The sequence below is a fragment of the Bufo gargarizans genome, chromosome 6 (genome assembly GCF_014858855.1).
Source record: "Bufo gargarizans isolate SCDJY-AF-19 chromosome 6, ASM1485885v1, whole genome shotgun sequence".
NCBI lineage: Eukaryota > Metazoa > Chordata > Amphibia > Anura > Bufonidae > Bufo > Bufo gargarizans.
This window is the reverse complement of record NC_058085.1, coordinates 326,627,426-326,649,170: the sequence shown is the minus strand read 5'-3', so window position 1 is coordinate 326,649,170 and position 21,745 is coordinate 326,627,426. Positions and strand designations below refer to the sequence as shown.

The window sequence follows — 21,745 nt, the reverse complement described above, 5'->3', positions numbered from 1 at the left end:
ATGAAGTAGACATATGGGGAATCTAAAGTTATAACTATTTTTGGAGGTATTACTATCTATTATTAAAGTAGAGAAATTTAAATTTGGAAATTTACTAATTTTTCCAAATTTTTGGTAAACATATATATTTTTTTACAATTAAATGAAATTTTTTGACTCACTTTTACCACTGTCAAGAAGTACAATATGTGACAAGAAAACAATCTCAGAATGCCCTGGATAAGTAAAAGTGTTTTAAAGTTATTACCACATAAAGTGACACATGTCAGATTGGCAAAAAATGGCTCTGTCAGGAGGGGGATGTGAAGTGGTTAAACAATAGGTCATTTCATGATGACACGTTCCCTTTAAGAGCAGCTTGTTTTTGTGACCGGCGCTTGGCTGTAAAACATACAATGGCTTTGTTTTCTGTCTGATCTTGAAATCCAATTCACGTGACCAGAAAAGGTATTAAGTACTCGGAGAGGTTTTAGGAGAGAGATCGGCTACGTAGCTGCTCTGTGCCACGGCCACGGATTGGTACCAGCTAGAAATATGGGCCTTGTTTGACATTGCATTCCAACCTTTCAAACTATACCAGAATCATAGCATTATATCCACTATATCAGAAGATACAGCCGTTAGAAATCGAGTCAGGAGTGAAAGCCGTTTTAACTTTCACTTTCAGCCGGGCGCTGGGGAACGGCAGAGCCGGGCGCTGGGGAGCGGCAGAGCCGGGCGCTGGGGAGCAGTTTTCCAGCAGAATAAAAGTGCTTTTCCTGGACATGGAATAGACACACAGTGCACACAGGTATATCTGGGATGTGTCTGCAATCTTCTGTGGGGCAGTGCTCTTAGTTAGGCCTCTTCTACACGACCGTATGCCCTCCGAGATATACGGTCTGTGAGCGGGCAATATGTCCCGGAGCGGCATCGATTGTGCGCGCGGGAGTACACAGCATTATAGATTACACTGATGCTGTGCACGTCGGCCATCCCGCAGGGCAATTTTCCCGCTGTCATATGATCTTATGAGGGCGGCCCGACGTGCACGGCATCAGTGTAATCTATAATGCCGTGCGCTCCCGTGCACACGATCAATGCCGCTCCGGGACATATGGCCCGCTCACAGACCGTATATCTCGGAGGGTATACAGTCATGTGCAAGAGGCCTTATATTGGTAAAAATGAGGTGACAGACTCCCTTTAAACATGAAATTTGACACAGCCACCTATTACCTGTATCAGATGATAATAGAATATTAAAGTGCATCTGTCAGCAGTTTTGTACCTATGACACTGGCTGACCTGTTACATGTGCACTTGGCAGCTGAAGACGTCTGTGTTGCTCCCATGTTCATGTGTGTCCGCATTGCTGAGAAAAATTATGGTTTATAATAAGCAAATGAGCCTCCAGGAGCAACGGGGGCGTTACCATTACACCTAGAGGCTCTGCTCTCTCTGCAACTGATGCACCCTTCGATTGACAGGTCCAAGTGTGAAGATGTATTCACTGCCTGGCCCTGTCAATCAAAGTGCTCAGGGCGCAGCAGTTGCAGAGAGAGCAGAGCCTCTAGGTGTAACAGTAACGCCCCCGTTGCTCCTAGAGGCTCATTTGCATATATTAAAACATCATTTTTTTCATCATTTTCATATATGAGCATGGGACCAACACAGATGCCTTCAGCTGCCAAGTGCACATGTAACAGGTCAGCCAGTGTCATAGGTACAAATCTGCTGACAGATGCCCTTTAGGCTACATGCACACGACCATATGTGTTTTGTGGTCCACAAACTGCGGATCCATTGTAACAATGCCTATCCTTGTCTGAAAAACAGACAAGTAACAAATAACCTGACCCAACAGAGAGTCAAAAAGAGCCACCCCATAAATGCACATCCAACAATAAGAGAATATTAAAAATATATATAAAGTTTATTAGACACAACAACAGACACGCATTAAAAGATTGTATACAATATAGAACAAAGTGCGGTATGCAATGAGGTAAATGTAACCGACACACACAGGGCCACTGGATTACCATGAATAAATGTATGCGTTATCTAGATCTCTAGTGGTCTTACCTTACATTTGCTTTATGGGATTCATTGTATTGCTGTATATTCTGGTTGATAACGCATACATTTATTCATGGTAATCCAGTGGCCCTGTGTGTGTCTGTTACATTTACCTCATTGCATACCGCACTTTGTTCTATATTGTATACAATCTTTTAATGCGTGTCTGTTGTTGTGTCTAATAAACTTTATATATATTTTTAATATTCTCTTATTGTTGGATGTGCATTTATGGGGTGGCTCTTTTTGACCCTCTCTTGGGTCAGGTTATTTGTTACATGCAGTTGCACCACCCCTTGCACTCCCTGAACTATTTGGTGTGCCCCCTGTCTCTTTAAATCATCTGAAAAACAGACAAGAATAGAATATGTTCTATATTTTTGCGGGGCTACGGAACGGACATGCGGATAGCACATGGTGTCAGCATCTTTTTTTTTTTTTTTTTTTGCGGATAGGAACGACACTGAAATAAAATACGTTTGTGTGCATGAGGCCTTAAGAGGGTTCTCAGGTTTCAGTAAGAAACCATTCAACGCTGGGGAATCGTCTACAATAAATAATATAGAAGTACTTACCTAGCAGATCCAGCGCTGCTACTCTGGTTCTCTGGATCTCTTTACCCAGCTGCAGTGATGACATCATGTCGCCAACATGTGACCGATGCAGCCAATCACTGGCGAGAGAATTTAACAGGGGCCACAGCGGGAAAACGGAGCGGCGCCCAGAAAAAAAATAGTAAGCGCTATTTGATCCCCACTGTACGCCCTACATACCCTGATACTTCGTTTATAAAGTCTGGACCCATGAAAGGTTCTCTTTGGGGTTCATTCACACGGCCGTAGTGTATTGCAGATCCGCAATACACCCAGCCGGCACCCCCTTCCCCCCATAGAACTGCCTATTCTTGTCCGCAACTGCGGACAAGAATAGGACATGTTCTATTTCTTTTGCGGAGCCGCGGCCTAGAAGTTCGGGGCCGTGCTCCGTAAATGCGGAGAGCACATTGTGTGCTCTTCGCAACCATTCCTGCCCCATTGAGAATGAATGGGTCCGCACCTATTCCCGATATTGCGGAATGGATGCGGACGTGTAAATGGACCCTTAACATGCACGACACAGAACATGCCAGGCTCTGTTCACTGAAAAAAACACTTGCTTCACGCATAAGTTAAATCATTTTTGTCTGCGATTGTGTTCAGTTTATCCGTTTTTCCCCGCGCGTGAGGAAAAACGGAAGAATAACAATGTACATCTCCTGCAACCATCAGTGACAAAGCATCCGGATGCCTTCCGTTTTTCACGCAGCCCCGTTCACTTCTATGGAGTCGGTGCTGTGTGAAAAACGTACAATACAGAACCTGCTGCGATTTATCCTGAACGCATAGATGCTCAGTGTAACAGGTCAGGATTTAGTCCAGATTCTGTCTGTTCACAACATGAGTTTTCCGTTCTGATCCACTTGTGTGAAATTAGCCTAAGGGTTCCTGCACACGAACATGTGCCACCCGTGCCGTGTATTGGGGACCACAAATCGAATGGGCACCGTCTGTGTGGCCGGCGTTGGTGGATGCTGACCTATTCCACTTGAATGGATCCGCAATCGGTCCACACCGCAAAAAATAAAAGAGCCTGTTTTTTTTTTTTGCAGTGCGGAGGCACGCTCCTAGCACCTCTGTGGCCTTCTGCTCAGTAACTTTCGGATTGCGGACCAATTCAATTGAATGCGTTTGCATCCATGACATACGGCGCACACTGGCGATGCCCATATATTGCGGATCACAATCTGGGCATGGCTGGCACAAGTTCATGTGCCTGAGAGCCCTTAATGTCGGACCAAATTTAGGCCTTTGGAAGCCTGAGCACCCTCGGACACAGCACTAATCCGGCACTAAACTAGTCAGACACCCCCCCACCCATCATCATTTCCCCAGGGGTGGCCCTGCAGGAAAACTAAAGACTTGCTGCTGGGTTACCCCACAGTCTGATCGGAGAGGATCCCTGAAGGGGCATAACCTGTAATTAGCATATTTTCGGGACTGTATTTTATGGATCAGCACATTTGCTGCAGAATTAATAGGCAGAAACCATAAAACTTAATTTTGTAATAAAAACTGGATTATTATTTTTTTTTTTTGCCAGTCACGGTCAGATCCGACAACCGATCCCTTTCCTAACGATCTGTGCCGATCCGTTATCATTATGGATCAGATCAGGTAATCCTCTCTGGTCTGTGATCAGATGCTCGGCCTCTGGTCATGCCCTGTAAAGTTTGCTGTGTATACCCCCCTATACACCGGCAGCCATGAATGAAGCTCCAGAGAGCAGAGCCGGTTACCGGGACAAATCCCGGCTCAGAGCCGCAGGACTTAATCCCCTTACTATGAGTCACCCAGGATGAGCGGCCAGCGGCGTCCCTCCTCAGCATCATGGCGTCCCAGCAACGGAAGAGCCCTCTCCTCTACCACAGGCTGGAGAGCCTGATACCGTCCATCCACACACCTCCATCAGCCTCTACCTCCCCTGCACCGAATCCTCCTCCTCCCACCCCATCCCGATCTACCGTTACCGATCACCGACAAGCCGCTCCGCATCACTCACCATCCTCTCCACGACTCTCCAGGTTACCAGGGGCAACTACGTCACCCAAGCCGCTGGTAACGCGTAACGACGCTGGGCGTGTCACGTCGCGTACGCTGGTTGCCTAAACACGCGCTCCAAGTACGCCCACTACCCTCATACGACTTACCTTATGGGACCGGGGATCTCTTGCGCGCATGCGCGAAAAATATATTATTGGTCGCTGTGAAAGAAATGTAGAAAAATTGGGCGTTGCCCGGCGCCGTCATTTCATTGGATCGAGGGGCAAATCCTGTCTGCTGATTGGCTATGAGGCTTCAAGTCGCTGGCGTGGACGGAAGGGCTGAGTGAATGGGTAGTAGCGCATGCTTGTTTGGAGACAGTGCTGGAGCGGTGGTGCAGGTACAGTACTAACCTGGATTACTACATACAGGGCACGGCGCAATGCAAGCCATAGACATCCCGTTTACAGATTCCTGCTTGGACAATGGGTGTATTCTATTTTTTGGGGAATTTTCTATGTGTGATTTTTTTAATTTTTTTTTGCATGGCATTAAACATAGTATATGTGTGTATGCTGCAAGGAGGGATCCGTCAGTAACGTGTGTCATTATTTTCATTTTTGTCCTGGATTTCCAAGAATAGGAGCTGTGAATACTTTCTCTATCAATCTATATGGAAATGTTCATCAAAGTGCATGTAGTGTACATATGTAATCTAATATATATTAATATCTATATATTGTTATACTGTATACTGCTGCGTCAGGATTGTTTGTGTCCATACGCAAGCCAAGTGGAAAGGATAGGTGTATTGAACCCTATGCATAGGTAGAACACCCCACAGGTATCGCTGGTAACGCCAGCTTCCTCAGGGGTCTCAGGGGACCCCTGAGAAAGCTGGTGTTTACAGCGATACGCGTGGGACGTTCTACCTATGCACCATTCTTGCCTGTATCTACATTTTGATAAGTATTTAGCATTATTTGATATCATATTTCTTACATATTATGTACTCAGTAGTTTTCTGGCGGCTTACATTTGTCCACATCTAGGACTTGGTGTACATAGGGTTGTGCATTGGACATATGTTTCTGTCCAGCACAAGGTCTTTATTGTATACAATGATTTTAACCCTTTTCTGTGTTGTACAATAAAATATAAGTACCGGTATTTGTTTTTACATAGTGATGTGCAGCCTTTGTGTGCGTTTTTTCTTCTATTAATCTTTGACTCTTTAGTCCTAATACCGCGGCTAGCACTCTAGCTTACTTTCAGTGTGCCCCCTTGCTGTCTTTTTGGTATTAATGGCATATAGGAGCGCCGCTGTGACAATATTTTACTTAGCTTACTGCCATTTGCTTAAATAGATGAAAAAGGGTGAGAGCACCCAGTCAGAGCTGCCACGTTCGGGTTGTATTGCCCTTGTTTGTCGGATTTCGTTTTTTTTTTGGGTAGAGTTGGGATCATGGTATATTTTTATTTTTTTACAGTGAAACATGAACTCACTTTCCCAGCTTCCGCCTTGTTCAGGTTGGTCTCTGAATCGCACAGATGTATAACCGGTTAATACAGATGAGCGAGTTTCATATTTAGAAATTCGTACACGCTTCGTTTACTGGTAAAAGGTGAATTGCGTTATGGATTCCGTTAACCACGGACCATATCGCAATTCTATGACGGAATGCATAAGGGAATACCTGTAGAGGCATTCTGTTTTTTCTTCTGTCATAATAGAAGTCTATGTGCTGCAAAACGGATCCGTTGCGTTTCCGTTATTCAGGGGAGTCCTCTTCTGCATAACGGAAACGGGAAGGATCCATTATGCAGCCATAGACTTCTATTATGACGGAATGCCTCTAAAGGCATAGAATTGCGTTATGGTCCGTGGTAACGGAATCCATAACGCAATTCACCTTTTGCCAGTAAACAAATCGCAAACTAATTTTATAACCGGAAATTCGTTCATCTCACCAGTTATACAAGGGCACGATTTCGACATGCCGTCCTATCGACTTTACAGTCATTTATCTGGGTAATGATTGCCCCGAGGTCAATGTTACAATATTTTTTTCTTGTTTCTTGAGTTTAGTATTTGCTCATTCAATATGAATTAAGTTGCGAAGTAAGGCCTCAAGCGCACGACAGTATTTATCACCAATGTGCTATCCACACCGATACATTCATTTCTATGGGGTCACCCACTGAGCCGTATATTTTGTGGATCCATGTCGCCATTTTGCAAATGATAGAACATGTCCATACTGCGGACGAGAATAGCCCTTTTTTATTGATAGGCGTATACACACAGGGTATCCGTATTTTGAGGCATGAAATACCGACACGGCTGTGTGCATGAGGCCTAAAAGACCATACAGCCATGATGCGTAGGTCGTCTGGTCTAGGGTTGCAGTAAACTATTATTTTAGAAATCAAGCATTCTACAGATTATTTTTACGATTAATTGAGTAATCTAATAAGAAAAAATGAATTAATAGACTGTTTTCCTTTATAAAAACTCATCAGACCCCCTGCCATCAGTCCCAAACACCCTTCATTCCCCCCAGTGCGATCAGCCCAAGTGTATCAGTTCCCCCCAGTGCCATCATCTCCACTATCCCCCAGGGCCATCATCTCCACTATCCCCCAGTGCCATCATCTCCACTATCCCCCAGTGCCATCATCTCCACTATCCCCCAGTGCCATCATCTCCACTATCCCCCAGTGCCATCATCTCCACTATCCCCCAGTGCCATCATCTCCACCATCCCCCAGTGCCTTCAGCTCCACTCCCACAGTGACATCAGCTCTCACCCAACTGAATACCATCAGCTCTCTCCCACCCTAGTGCCATCAGCTCTCTCCCACCCTAGTGCCATCAGCTCCTCCCCCAATGCCACCAGCTCCCCCCCCCCCACCCTAGTGCCATCGGCTCTCTCCCACCCTAGTGCCATCGGCTCTCTCCCACCCTAGTGCCATCACCTCCCCCCCACACCCAGTGCCATCAGCTCCCCCCAGTGCCATCAGCTCTCCCCCTCCCAGTGCCATCAGCTCCTCCCCCAATGCCATCAGCTTCTCCCCCAATGCCACCAGCTCCCCCACTCCCCCTCCTAGCCATCAGTGCCCAGCCGCAGCGCCAGTGAACTAAAATGTCCTGACGATGTGTGTACGTCAGGATTCAGTGCAGCGTTGTGCGAGCAGGCGGGTGACCACGAATAGCAAGCTCTTTACTCACACTCTGTTGTCACATGGCACAAACAAATCATCGATTCGAGGATTTGTGTCAAGTTAATCAATTAATTCGAGGAATCGTTTCAGCCCTAGTCTGGTCATCCTCAATTATTGGTCCCTTTCATATTTGTATGCTGGATATGAATATAATTTCCATAACCACACATGATATAGGACAGAGAGAATAGAACTAGGACCAGATTATATTTTATATTTTTATGCCCTTTCTGTAACCCTAACTAGGAATTAATCAAAAAAGAGGAGGCTCCCAAAGCAACTGCGGCAAAGGATATGTACAAAAAAAAAATGTCCAACGGTCTAATACACATGCCAGGTTTGCCAAAGTGAGAGCCTCTGTTTGCAACAGCTCCCCACTGTGAACATGGCTGACTACTCTTTTACCCCATTAAATTTAAACCCATGCACTTAGTCAAGTCAGGGACCGTCGCCAAGTTGTGGGCCGTCCTTTAGGGCAGTTTGTGCAAGAAGGTAGATACAGTGGTGTGGGTGGAGTTCAGGGCTGCGCTGTTCCCTACCTGTCGGTACACCCAGATGGCAGGGGACAGAAAAATCGTGCATGTTGGATTTCAACCTCCCCAATCCTTTCATTTTTGTGGAAATAAGCCACCTGACAGAGGTGCCTGACGCTGGCTTTCTCCCTTTCACAGGACAAACCAGTCATGCATGTGCATGGGAGGGCGAGGAGAGATAGCTGTGGGCTGACAAGCTCTCATGTATGCACTGCTTTAGGGTTGTATGGATTGTTGACAAGCATGAGAAATTTCATGCAGAACTTTTTATTATACAGAGATTGAGCTTTCATTTACATAAATTAGACACACCTTTATGGTGGATAATCTTTATAAAACATGACCGCACATTTTAACAGCGGATCAGTCTTTGAGTAGCATGATGGCTAATTGGGTCAGTGCTTGTAACGCAAACCAAGGGCAACGTCATTTCTATGGAAGTTTAGCTTACCTTTTAAAGGGGTTTTCCGGATTCAGAGCTGAACATGGATATATCTTACTTTTCACCCCTCCGGCTCCTCTTACATGAGCATTAAATGCTCTGATGCTCTCCCTTGCCCTGTGCTGGATCACATAGGGCAAGGGCTGTTTGTTTATATTTTTTACACTTTTAAAGGGGTTCTGCAGTTTTTTTAAACTGATGATCTATCCTATGGATAGATCATCAGCATCTGATCGGCGGGGGTCCGACACCCGGGACCCCCGTCGATCAGCTGTTTGAGAAGGCAGCAGCGCTCCAGCAGCGGCGCGGCCTTCTCACTGTTTTCCGCAGGCCCAGTGACGTCACGACTAGTATCACTGGCCTGGGCGGGGCTAAGCTCCGTTCCCTTGAATGGAGCTTAGCCCCGCCCAGGCTAGTTGATACTAGTCGTGACGTCACTCGGCCAGCAGTAAACAGTGAGAAGGCCGCGGCGCTGCTGGAGCGCTGCTGCCTTCTCAAACAGCTGATCGGCGGGGGTCCCGAGTGTCGGACCCCCGCCGATCAGATGCTGATGATCTGTCCGGAGAATAGATCATCAGTTTAAACAAACTGCAGAACCCCTTTAAGTGGAGGCTTCCGTCTAGCAGTGTTCCCGGTGATGTCACTGGCACAGATGGGTGGGCTTTAGTGCTGCCCTATCCGTTTTACAGGCTAGGGCAGTGCTAAAGCCCCCCATTAGTGCCAGTGACATCACCGGGAACACTGCTAGGTGGAAGCCTCCGCCTCACTTTCCCCATGGAGAGCCCGGAATGTCATCAGATCTCCAGAAAAAGCCCATGCCCTGCGCCAGTGCAAAGGGGAGTATCTCATATGAGGGGGGCATGCTCATATCAGGGGGGATGCCTGGGTGAAAATGGCGATATCTTCAGGTTCAGAAACCCTTTAACTTATATACAAATGTACATTATTTTACCACCTCTGGTTTTTTGAACAGCCCTTAGTTTTAGTTTTAACTGAGGGTATGTGCTTGTAGATGGGGTCAACAATGACAGACTTCACAGGATTCAGCAGTTTAAAAGTCCAGGATTCAGCAGTTTATTTTCCAGCCTAGATATACAGTTGACACCAAAATAGAACGTAAACAAGAAAAGTCCTTGGCTGTCTGGGCGCTAACTATACAGAAGTTTAACTCACCTAGGTACGTTAACATAAACAGGGAGACCAGGCTATCCTCAGCCAACAGATCATGCAGCTTCCAGACATTAAATGAGGCTTTCAGCTCTGTATTTCTGCCCACAGTAACGAGCCCAGCAGCTACACCTCAGGCTAGGGAAAAGTGGTGTACTGGAGTGGGGAGGGAATGGCATGTGCCAACACCAATATGCCATTTTATAAAAATCCAGGCCCTTAAAGAGGACCTTTCACCTAAAAAAAAAATGTAAACTAAGACTATAGCGTTACTTACATGCCCCCATGATTTCTTGAATGTTAATTCTTTTTTCATTCTGTGCCCCCGTTTGTCCTCTATGCCCCCCGGAATAATTCCCGCCGTCTATGCTAATAAGCCAGCCTCAAATGGGCTGGCTTTAAAAGTTCTCCCGGTCGTGCCTTCCATCTTCTCCCTGGCACGGAGCGCATCCAATCAGCGCGCTCCGCTCTTAGCCAGGGAGAAGACGCTCCAGTTCTCGCGAGACTTCAGAGAACTGGAGCGATTTCGTCTATCACGACCAGGAGAACTTTTAAAGCCAGCCCATTTGAGGCTGGCTCATTAGCATAGACGGCGGGAATTATTCCGGGGGGCATAGCGGACAAACGGGGGCACAGAATGAAAAAAGAATTAACGTTCAAGAAATCATGGGGGCATGTAAGTAACGCTATAGTCTTAGTTTACATTTTTTTTTTTAGGTGAAAGGTCCTCTTTAAAACACTATAAAGAAAAGTGTCTCAGCAAACTACACTTTTCTGAAACTACCCAGCTTTCCTGGATTCTTTTACCTCACCCATCTAAGCATTCTGGATGAGATATACACCCCCTCTAGTACTTTACTAGCCACCATGCTACCTTATCTAAAAATTGAATTAGATTTTACTTAATCTCACCCGCACGCTGATGCACATATTTTAAATCCGCAGCGTGTCAATTTATACTGCAGATTTTCATTGTTGAGTTCACCCTTTTTAGTGCAAAGACTAAAATCTGCACAATATACGCAGTATAGCCAAGATGAAATCTGCAGCAAAAAGTGCATCATTTGATGCCGGTTTCCAGCAGTAGTGTTGCAGAAAATCTGCAGCATTTCTGTCCTACGTGAACGTATCCTAAGGCCAGTTTCACGCAAGCGCGTTCGGTCCGTGTGACTGGCACATTTCCCAGACTGGACACTGCTCCCCTGGCTTGAACTCACAGCATTGCAAAGGGTGAAATCTGCACCAAAAAAATCTCAGCACCAATTGACATGTTGCAAATTTCTAAATCCACACAGCAGGTCAATTTCTGCCCAGAATGAAAAAGCAAAGTGTACATGAGATTTGTTAGATCTCGTTCACTTTGTCGGTGCTGTATTACGCTGCAGTTTTTCCACACAGAATCCGCACTGTGTTCAGGGAGCCTTAGGCCCATTTCAGACGAGCAAGTTCCACGCATCTGACTCGCAGCGTAAGTATGTGGCAGCTCCCGGCCTGACCTCCCGGCAATGACGGGGTCGCATAGCATTGTATTGATTTATGATGCTACAGTGCCTTGCAAGAGTATTCACCCGCCTTGACTTTTTTTCGTATTTTGGTGCCTCACAACCTGGAATTAACATGGATTGTTTAAGGATTTGCATCATTTAGTTTACACAACATGCCCACAACTATGAAGATGTTTTTTTTTTTATATTGTGAAGCAAACAACAAATAGGACAAAATAACAGAAAAAGTCAATGTACATAACTATTCACCCCCCTAAAGTCAATACTTTGTAGAGCCACCTTTTGCAGCAATCACAGCTCTAAGACGCTTTGGATAAGTCTCTATGAGCTTCCCACATCTTACCACTGGGATTTTTGCCCGTTCCTCCTTGCAAAAGTGCTCCAGGTCCTTCAGGTTGGATGTTTGCGCTTGTGAACAGCAATCTTTAAGTCTGACCACAGATTTCCTATTGGATTGAGATCTGGGCTTTGACTCGGCCATTCCAACATATTTACATGTTTCCCCTTAAACCAATCAAGTGTTGCTTTAGCAGTGTGTTCTGCTGGAAGGTGAACCTCCGTCCGAGCCTCTAATCACGCACAGAGTGGTACAGGTTTTGCTGAAGAATATCCCTGTCTTTAGCACCATCCATCTTTCCCTCACCTCTGATCAGTTTCCCACTCCCGGCTGCTGAAAAACATCCCCCCAACATGTTGCTGCCACCACCATGTTTCACTGTGGGGATGGTGTTCTTTGGGTGATGTGATGGGTTTGAGCCAGACATAGCGTTTTCTTTGATGGCCGAAAAGTTCAATTTTAGTCTCATCAGACCAGAGCACCTTCCTCCATACATTTTGGGAGTCTCCCACATGCCTTTTCACAAACTCCCAACGAGCCTTTTTGTTTTTAGCTGAAAGTAATGGCTTTCTTCTGGCCACTCTGTTATAAAGCCCAACTCTATGGAACGTACGGCTTATTGTCATCCTATGAACAGATACTCCAGTCTCTGCTGTGGAACTCTGCAGCTCCTCCAGGGTTACCTTAGGTCTCTGTGCTGACTCTCTGATTAATGCCCTCCTTGCCCGGTCCGTGAGTTTTAGTGGGCGGCCATCTCTTGGCAGGTTTGCTGTTGTGCCATGTTCTTTCCTTGGTTATAATAGATTTGATGGTGCTCCTGGGGATCATCAAAGATTTGGATATTTTTTTATAACCTAACCCTGACTTGTACTTCTCAACAATATTGTCCCTTACTTGTTTGGAGAGTTCCTTGGTCTTCATGGCAGTGTTTGGTTAGTGATGCCTCTTGCTTAGGTGTTGCAGCCTCTGGGGCCTTTCAAAAAAAAGGTGTGTATATGTAATGACAGATCATGTGACACTTAGATTGCACACAGGTGACATCATTTCACTAATTATGTGACTTCTGAAGGCAATTGGTTGCACCAGAGCTTTTTATAGGCTTCTAACAAAGGGGGTGAATACATACGCACATGCCAATTTTCTGTTTTCTATTTCTATAGTTTTATTTATATATTTTTCTCATTTCACTTCACCAACTTAGACTATTGTGTTCTGATCCATCACATACAAATCAGATTAACAAAACAACATTGAACTTGAGGCTGTAATGTAACAAAACATGAGAAAAAGTCAAGGGGGTGAATACTTTTGCAAGGCACTGTATGTAACCCTTAGGCCCCTTTCACATGGGCGAGTTTTCCGCACGGGTGCAATGCGTGAAGTCAACGCATTGCACCTGCAGTGAATCCGGACCTATTCATTTCTATGGGGCTGTGCACATAAGCGGTAATTTTCACGCATCATTTGTGTGTTGCGTGAAAATCGCAGCATGTTCTATATTCTGTGTTTTTTACGCAACGCAGGCCCCATAGAAGTGAATGGGGCTGCGTGAAAATCGCAAGCATCCGCAAGCAAGTGTGGATGCGGTGCGATTTTCACGCATAGTTGCTAGGAGACTATCGGGATGGGGACCCGATCTTTATTATTTTCCCTTATAACATAACATGGTTTATTCTCATTCTTAATACAGAATGCTTAGTAAAATAGTGATAGAGGGGTTAAAAAAAAAATATATTTATATTTAAATCACCTTAATCCGTTTGCACAGCCCGGCTTCTCATCTGTCTTCTTCTTTGAGGAAAAGGACCTTTGGTGACGTCACTGCGCTCATCACATGGTCCATCACATGATCCATCACCATGGTGATGGACCATGTAATGAGCACAGTGACGTCACCAAAGGTCCTTTTCCTCAAAGAAGAAGAAATAAGAGAAGCCCGGCTGCGCAAACAAGTGGATTAAGGTGAGTTAAATTTTTATCTTTTTTTTGTTAACCCCTCCATCACTATTGTACTATGCATTCTGTATTAAGAATGCTATTATTTTCTCTTATAACCATGTTATAAGTGAAAATAATAAAATCTACGAAACACCTAACCCAAACCCGAACTTCTGTGAAGAGGTTCGGGTCTGGGTACCAAACATGCCGATTTTTTCTCATGCGCGTGCAAAATGCATTAAAACACTTTGCACTCACGGGGAAAAATCGTGCATTTTCCCGCAACGCACCCGCATCTGTTCCTGCACGTCACCCGCAATGCCCGTGTAAACCCAGCCTTAGAGTTCTGGAATGTATTGGACAACACTGACATAATGCTGTCAGTGTTAGGCCTCATGCACACGAATGTATTTTGTTTCCGTGTTAGTTAAATTTTTTGCAGATAGGATGCGGACCCATTGAAATGGGTCCGCAAAAAATGCCGACAGCACACCGTGTGCATCCGCATCCGTATGTCCGTTCCATAGCCCCGCAAAAAAGATAGAACATGTCCTATTCTTGTCCGTTTTGTGGACAAGGATAGGCATTGTAACAATGGAACTGCAAAAAAATTAATGCAATACGGATGCCAGTCTTAATAAGCCCCTGTGCTGGCGGTGGATTGCCGGAGTTATGTAGAGGCGCCAGCCTCTTCATAACTTCCGCGGATCCACCGTCGCTTCTAAATGTAAGACAGCTTCCTAGCTGGCTTAAAGTTTTTATTTTTTTCAAGAGTATAAAATGTCCCCTCATATGCCGGGCCCCCCACATGGAATACACTTACCCTGCTCCCCGTGGCGCTCCTGGTCCCCGCACTGCCGCTTCTCCCTGCACACAGACGGATGAAAACATCCAGTGTCGGGGGGGAGAGCAGCCGATGTGGGGGGCCCGGCATATGAGGGGACATTTTATACTCTTGGATAACCCCTTTAAATTTAGACAATTTTCTACACCTAAACCAGGCGTAGAAAATGGTAAATGAGACAGACCTGCCGGCCCGTGCCCTTCCACGCCCACTCCGTGTCACCTTTTTTAGACCTGGCGTGAGCGGGGAGAAGTCACAGATTGCGGCGCAAAGGACCTTTGCGCCGCAATATGCACCACAGATACGCCTAATAATGACCCCGTTACTCCCCAGTCCCAATTGGAAAGTTTTATATGTAATGTGTTAAGAACAATGTTAGGAAATAAAGCAAAAATGTATTGGCCTTCATGTCCAGTATGATATGTGCAGACCCTGTCTGTTGGCACATTAGGTCCCTATGGGTCTGTATTATGAACAACCTGTCAGTCCGCAATCAGCTGATGACTTTCAACGTGGCTGATAACATGTCCGCTGGCGGAGTCGCACCCCGTTGACGTATCTGGCACATGCCAGACCTAGAATTATGGTAGTTTTGTTCTGTGTCACTGGGTTAGACACTGTTTGAACCAGGGCTGTGGAGTCGGTAGATAAATGCTCCGACTCCGACTCCTCAGTTTTTTGTACTTCCGACTCCGACTCCCCGACTCCGACTCCTCTGTATTTAATATGCAAATGTATTTTATACATTCCTTGAAGGAAAGAAAGAAGTTCTTCTAAGCTCTTCTAGCACAGAGAGGTAGTTGGGCAGAAGCTGCTACCTTCTCCTTTGTGTGCTGATCTTCTGCTGAACATCGGGCAGTGGGAGGATCCAGGAAGGGACATTTATTTTAAAACATGATTTCCCTAGAAGAATCCCATAGTCATGTTTAAAGTTTAAGATAACATTCTGAGTTTACACGTTTTATAGCCTTAGGCCCCATGCACACGGCCGTGTGCGGGCCGTGGAACCGCGGCCTGGATCCCTCCTGAGAGCAGGAGCGCACGGCGTCACTGGTTGCTATGACGCCGTGCGCTCCCTGCTGCCGGCACAGTACAGTAATACACTGGTATAGATCATACCAGTGTATTACTGTACTGTGCCGGCAGCAGGGAGCGCACGGCGTCATAGCAACCAGTGACGCCGTGCGCTCCTGCTCTCAGGAGGGATCCAGGCCGCGGTTCCACGGCCGTGAAACACGGCCGTGTGCATGGGGCCTTAGCTGAATGACAGCAGTTTTTCCAATGGTTTACAGCTTCAGTCTTGAACTATTGACCCTCCAGTCCCTTCACTTATACAAGTGTCTCTAGTCCTGCAAAACACATATTTACTTAATCCCTTATCAGTGAGAGGTTAGGTAAACCATGGGCATTGTGTTCCCTGTAACATCAGAACACAACACAATGGAAAGTATATGTATTGCCACTCCAAATTGTGCATTGCGTGCCATATAGTGAAGCATATGAAAAGCATGCTTCTTCACATCACTGAACGCGTTTGTTTTGCGGTTACGTGAGGCATGCATTGGCCTTTATTCTTACAGTAGAGAAGTCATTAATTATAACTGTTTATGAATTCGGACATTTAAACTTGCTTTTTTTTTATTTTTTATTCCAATTTAAATTTAGTAGGAGTCGGAGTCGGTCCATTTTTTGCCGACTCCGACTCCAGGTACCCAAAATTGACTCCGACTCCGACTCCGACTCCACAGCCCTGGTTTGAACGCTGTTGCACTTCAAAAGTCGGTAGTGCGGTTCTGCATGCCCTTACTTTATCCGCTCTTGAAAAGGGGATATCCTGCAGTATTACAGTCTCCCCTCTGAAAGTCACTTAGCTAATGTTCTAACTCATTCTACTTCGTGCAGTTTTTCCACCTTTTTAAAAAAAAAAAATGTTATACATGTTTTTGGGTTTTGCGACATAAACAGTTGTAACATTTTAAAACCCCTTAAGCCTCCATACTGCAAAAACCAAAAATACAATGGGACACACTTATTATGCTTGTGTCTGCTTTTTTAGGCCCATTTACTACTGAACCTGTTTTGGAGACATTTGTGCCTTGTTCGACGATTTAGAAGTTTTAGACTACTTCTGCAGATGTCTCATTTTTGCAACTTTTTTCATTCTATTTATATAGAAGCGCCTTTGTAACGACTGTGATGTAAGCAAAAACAGTCTCATTTTTAGTCCGCTCAAGAGCTAGCTTATTTTTATTCCTTTTTTGAGTAGAGAAGTGTGGATTTTTTTGCATTAAAAGTCGCACTTTCAGGTAGACCTGCAACTTTTCACAGCACATTTGTGCCTTTTTTTTCATGCGAATACTTATTAGACCTGTCTAATTGAAATTGAACCGCCAGAGACCTGACTAACACAAAGATGCCTCGCTTCATTCATCAACTGCTTTGTGACTTTTAATAAATAGCCTGCAAAATACTGACAGGTAAGGGTACTTTCACACTTGCGTTTTTCTTTTCCAGCATAGAGTTCCGTCCTAGGGGCTCTATACCGGAAAAGAACTGATCAGTTTTATCCCCATGCATTCTGAATGGAGAGTAATCCGTTCAGCTTGCATCAGGATGTCTTCAGTTCAGTCGTTTTGACTGATCAGGCAAAAGAGAAAACCGCAGCATGCTACGATCCGTCCTTCCGTTCTGCGCATGCGCAGACTGAAAAAAAGGTGAAAAAAATAAATGCTGGATCCGTTTGGCCGGATGACACCGGAAAGATCCGGCATTTCAATGCATTTTTTCGACTGATCAGTCATTTTTAAGACTGATCAGGATCCTGATCAGTCTTACTAATGCCATCAGTTAGGCCTCTTTCACACTTGCGTTGTCCGGATCCATTTGCCGGAATTACACGCCAGATCCGGAAAAACGCAAGTAAACTGAAAGCATTTGAAGACGGATCCGTCTTCAAAATGCGTTCAGTGTTACTATGGCAGCCAGGATGCTAGTAAAGTCCTGGTAGCCATAGTAGTAGTGGGGAGCGGGGGAGCGGCATACTTACCGTCCGTGCGGCTCCCTTAGGCGCTCCAGAATGACGTCAGAGCGCCCCATGCGCATGGATGACGTGCCATGCGATCACGTCATCCATGCGCGTGGGGCACCCTGACGTCACTCTGAAGCGCCCCGGGAGCCGCACGGACGGTAAGTATACTGCTCCCCCGCTCCCCACTACACTTTACCATGGCTGCCAGGACTTTAGCGTCCTGGCAGCCATGGTAACCATTCAGAAAAAGCTAAACGTCGGATCCGGCAATGCGCCGAAACGACGTTTAGCTTAAGGCCGGATCCGGATCAATGCCTTTCAATGGGCATTAATTCCGGATCCGGCCTTGCGGCAAGTGTTCAGGATTTTTGGCCGGAGCAAAAAGGGCAGCATGCTGCGGTATTTTCTCCGGCCAAAAAACGTTCCGGTCCTGAACTGAAGACATCCTGATGCATCCTGAACGGATTTCTCTCCATTCAAAATGCATTGGGATAATCCTGATCAGGATTCTTCCGGCATAGAGCCCCGACGACGGAACTCTATGCCGGAAGAAAAGAACGCAGGTGTGAAAGAGCCCTTAGCATACATTTTGCCTGATCCGGCAGGCAGTTCCGGCAACGGAACTGCTTGCCGGATCTCTCTGCCGCAAGTGTGAAAGTACCCTAAATCCACTACTCCAGTCTAATTGCAGTCTAAAAAACAGACGAGCTTGATAAATATGCTCCAATAAATAAATAAAGGTAAAACTGTTTTTGGACCATGCTGCTTTATGTGAATGCATCTGATTGGAAATTACATGGCTGTATGTTTGATTATATGGACCTGTTGGCAATGGACGAGGAGGATGAAGTGATGGAGCCGGCCTGCAGATATCCGGTTTAGGCCTCGTGCATACGGCCGTTGCCCAGCCCCGGGCCGTATTGCGGCCCGCATACAGCGCATCCGCAATACACGTGCACCGGCCGTTTGCACCCCGCATCACGGTTGCGGACGCATTCACTTGAATGAGTCCGCAATCCGGGAGATGCGGTGTGGAATGGAAGCACAGATCGGAAGCCCGCGGAACTAAGGAGTGCTTCCATGGTTTTTTTGTCCGTGCCTCCGCACCGCAATAAAAATAGAACATGTTCTATTTTTTTACGGTGTGGACGGATCACGGACCCATTCAAGTTGAATGGGTCTCGATCCATCTCTGCCACCGCACAGCTGTTACACGTGCATTGGGGACTGCAAATTGCTGTCCCCAATGCACGGAACAGCCGAACAACGGCCGTGTGCATGAGGCCTTATTCTGATCTATCAGTTGCCTGATTCCATATTATATCTTATTCCTTTTCATTTAAACCAGGTTTACAAAAATGGAAGTTGACGTTTCCAAGTTTAACATTGATGCCCCAAGATGGGACCAGAGTACGTTCATGGGCAGGCTGAAGCACTTCTTCAACATTACGGACCCCAGGACGGTGGTTGTGTCAGAGCAAGAGCTGGACAAAGCCAAAATTCTCGTTGAAGCATGCAGGTAATTTCAGAGAGTCACAGACTGTTAAAGGAGTTCTCCAGGATTTTTATATTGATGACCTATTCTTAGGATAGGCCATCAATATCTGATTGTGGGGAGTCCAACACCGCGCACCTCGGCCGAACAGTTGTTCCCAAGTATCTTCCAGTGCTGGAACTACTCAGCTCCATCCATTGTACAGTAGACGGAACTGATTACAGCTCCCATGTGAATGGGAGCGATGCTGCTGTAATCAGCTCCAAGTTCTGGTGCCTATTTCCAATTCTGCAGCTATTTGGGAACATCTGATCGTCAGGGGTGTTGGCTTTCAGATGCCAATCAGTCAGATATTGATTGTCTATCCTTAGGGTAGGTCATCAATATAAAAATCCTGGAAAACCTCTTTAATATTTAATGTCTCACATTCCCCACAATTTTCAAGCATCTTTTCTTAAAACTCTTCATTTTGTTTATTCGACCTAGAAATGTAAGAATAAATTGCCAGCTGGGTATTACCATTCCCTTTGTAAAAGAAGTGTGTCCCTATACAGTCTGGCACTGTCAGCACTGTGAACAATGTCAGACTATGTAGGGATACACCCCCAACTGGTAACATCCATTTGTCAGTTTATTCCTACATTTCTAGGAGGAGTAGCAGGGGAAGGTCACAATGTAGAATTCTAGGAAAAGATACAATATGTTCAGAAAGTTTTCAGACCCATTAACCTTTTTTACATTTTGTTATGTTGCAGCCCTGTGCTAAAAGAAAAAAAAGATCAAGTGTTTCCCATCATTCTGCCCTCAATACCCCATAATGAGAAAGTGAAAACAGAATGTTCAAAATCTTTGATAATTTCTGGAGAAGGAAAAACTAAAATCTTGCATTGACATAAGTATTCAGACCCTTTGCTCAGGACTAAGTTGAAGCACCTTTGGCAGCTATTACAACCTCCAGTCTTCTTGGGTATGACACCACAAGATTTGCACACCTGGATTTGGGGATTTTCTGCCATTCTTCTCCGCAGATCCTCTCAAGCTCTGTCAGGTTGGATGGGGACCATCAGTGGACAACTATTTTCAGGTTTCTCCAGAGATGTTCAATTGGGTTCAAGTCAGGGCTCTGGCTGGGCCACTCAAGGACATGCACAGAGTTCTCCCTAAGCCACTCCTGTGTTGCTTTGGCTGTGTGCTTAGGGTCATAGTCTTGTTAGACAGGGATGTGTCTTTCCAAATCATGTCCAATCAACTACATTTACCACAGGTGGACTCAAATCAAGGTGTAGAAACATCTCAAAGATGATCAAGAGAATTAAGAAGTTCCAGAGCTAAATGTCAAGTGTTGTACCAAAGGGTCTAAATACTTTCTCATTTTGGGGTATTAAGTACAGATTCATGCTGGAAGACTTGATTATTTTTTTTATTTTAGCACAAGGCTACAACATAACAAAATGTGAAAAAAGTGAAAGGGTTTGAAGACTTTCCGAATGCATTGTACAACACACATCGCTACATATGGCTGGCCATACACATTAAATAATTGTTGGTCGGATGCCTCTTTGGGCCACCAATTGTTCCTCCTGACTCCCCATTTATAAAAGAATGCTCCTAAATGGGGAGAAGACAGTAAAGGGTCATACACCTTCAAAAGCTGTTGGCAGAACACTCGTTTGGCCACCAGTGATCTTTCCCGACTGTCCCATTCACCTACAGCTTATTTCAGTCAAGCATGTATGAGTTGTCAATGAGGAGTCAGACACTTTTGATGGTGGCTTATCTCCTCGGAGAACAAAAGGATCAGGCATGTTTAAATCGATCAGCTCAATTCTTTATTCTCCTGACATCTGCAGTTGGACATTAGGTGGTCGGCCAGACCTGCCAAAATCATTGGCTTTGGTCGACATTACACTAGTCCAGGGGAAATTAAGTACTTTTTGTAGAGGTCTATATACCTGATTGTGCCGTCGGATGAAGGTCCAAGCCCAAATAAAAGATGTAAAAAGGGACAAGACCAGCGATACTTTATTTATGACAGCACCCTTGGATAGTGTCCGCCCCCTCCTCAGGACAGGAAACCACAGGGACAGGGTTGGATATATCACAGCCAAGAGGAATCTAAGGAGTTGCGGGCGCCCCGTGTATTGAATTATAAGGAGGGCTTACACCCGGCGGCGTAAGACTTCTGAGGAAGCCGCTGCAGAGACTGATCCTCTGACTCTTTCTCCCGCTCCGGTCCCTTCTCGGTTCGGGAGGTTTGCGTGCCTCCCGGCCGCGCGGACCTCTGCGGCCGTGTCCGCATGTTCGGCTGCCGGCGTTTGACGCACTTACGGGTTCCGGCAGTAGGGGGAAAGCACAATGCTTTAGACCTGAAGTGGGAGGAGCCGGTGCGCTCCCGGCAGAGTTAAAGTTCAGCCAGCTCCTACTGCTAGCCGGAGAAGAGGCTAGCAGTCTGTTTCTCCATATTGCGTACTGCAGCGTGTGATCATGGAGCAGACACTGCGTGCAGATCCCACTGAAACAACCAATGAATCTTCGGTACCAGGGTGGGGTAAGAGGGGTGAATACCCCATAAACTCTAGATTGCAGTTTCT

The 21,745-nt window shown here is 45.7% G+C and overlaps 2 protein-coding genes across 2 annotated transcripts in view; one reads left to right on the top strand and one right to left on the bottom strand.

The window, feature by feature from the left end:
• The window catches only part of ARL3 (ADP ribosylation factor like GTPase 3), a 46,039-nt gene extending 41,261 nt beyond the window's left edge, over nucleotides 1–4,778 (bottom strand). The window contains exon 1 of the mRNA XM_044297916.1: nucleotides 4,660–4,778. Within this exon, the coding sequence (XP_044153851.1) occupies nucleotides 4,660–4,662 (3 nt within the window). The 5' untranslated portion in view covers nucleotides 4,663–4,778. The remainder of the gene's footprint in view (nucleotides 1–4,659) is intronic.
• A 126-nt stretch (nucleotides 4,779–4,904) lies between these two features.
• The window catches only part of SFXN2 (sideroflexin 2), a 94,806-nt gene continuing 77,965 nt past the window's right edge, over nucleotides 4,905–21,745 (top strand). The window contains exons 1-2 of the mRNA XM_044297511.1: nucleotides 4,905–5,040; nucleotides 19,008–19,178. Coding sequence (XP_044153446.1) covers nucleotides 19,018–19,178 — 161 coding nt within the window. The 5' untranslated portion in view covers nucleotides 4,905–5,040; nucleotides 19,008–19,017. The remainder of the gene's footprint in view (nucleotides 5,041–19,007; nucleotides 19,179–21,745) is intronic.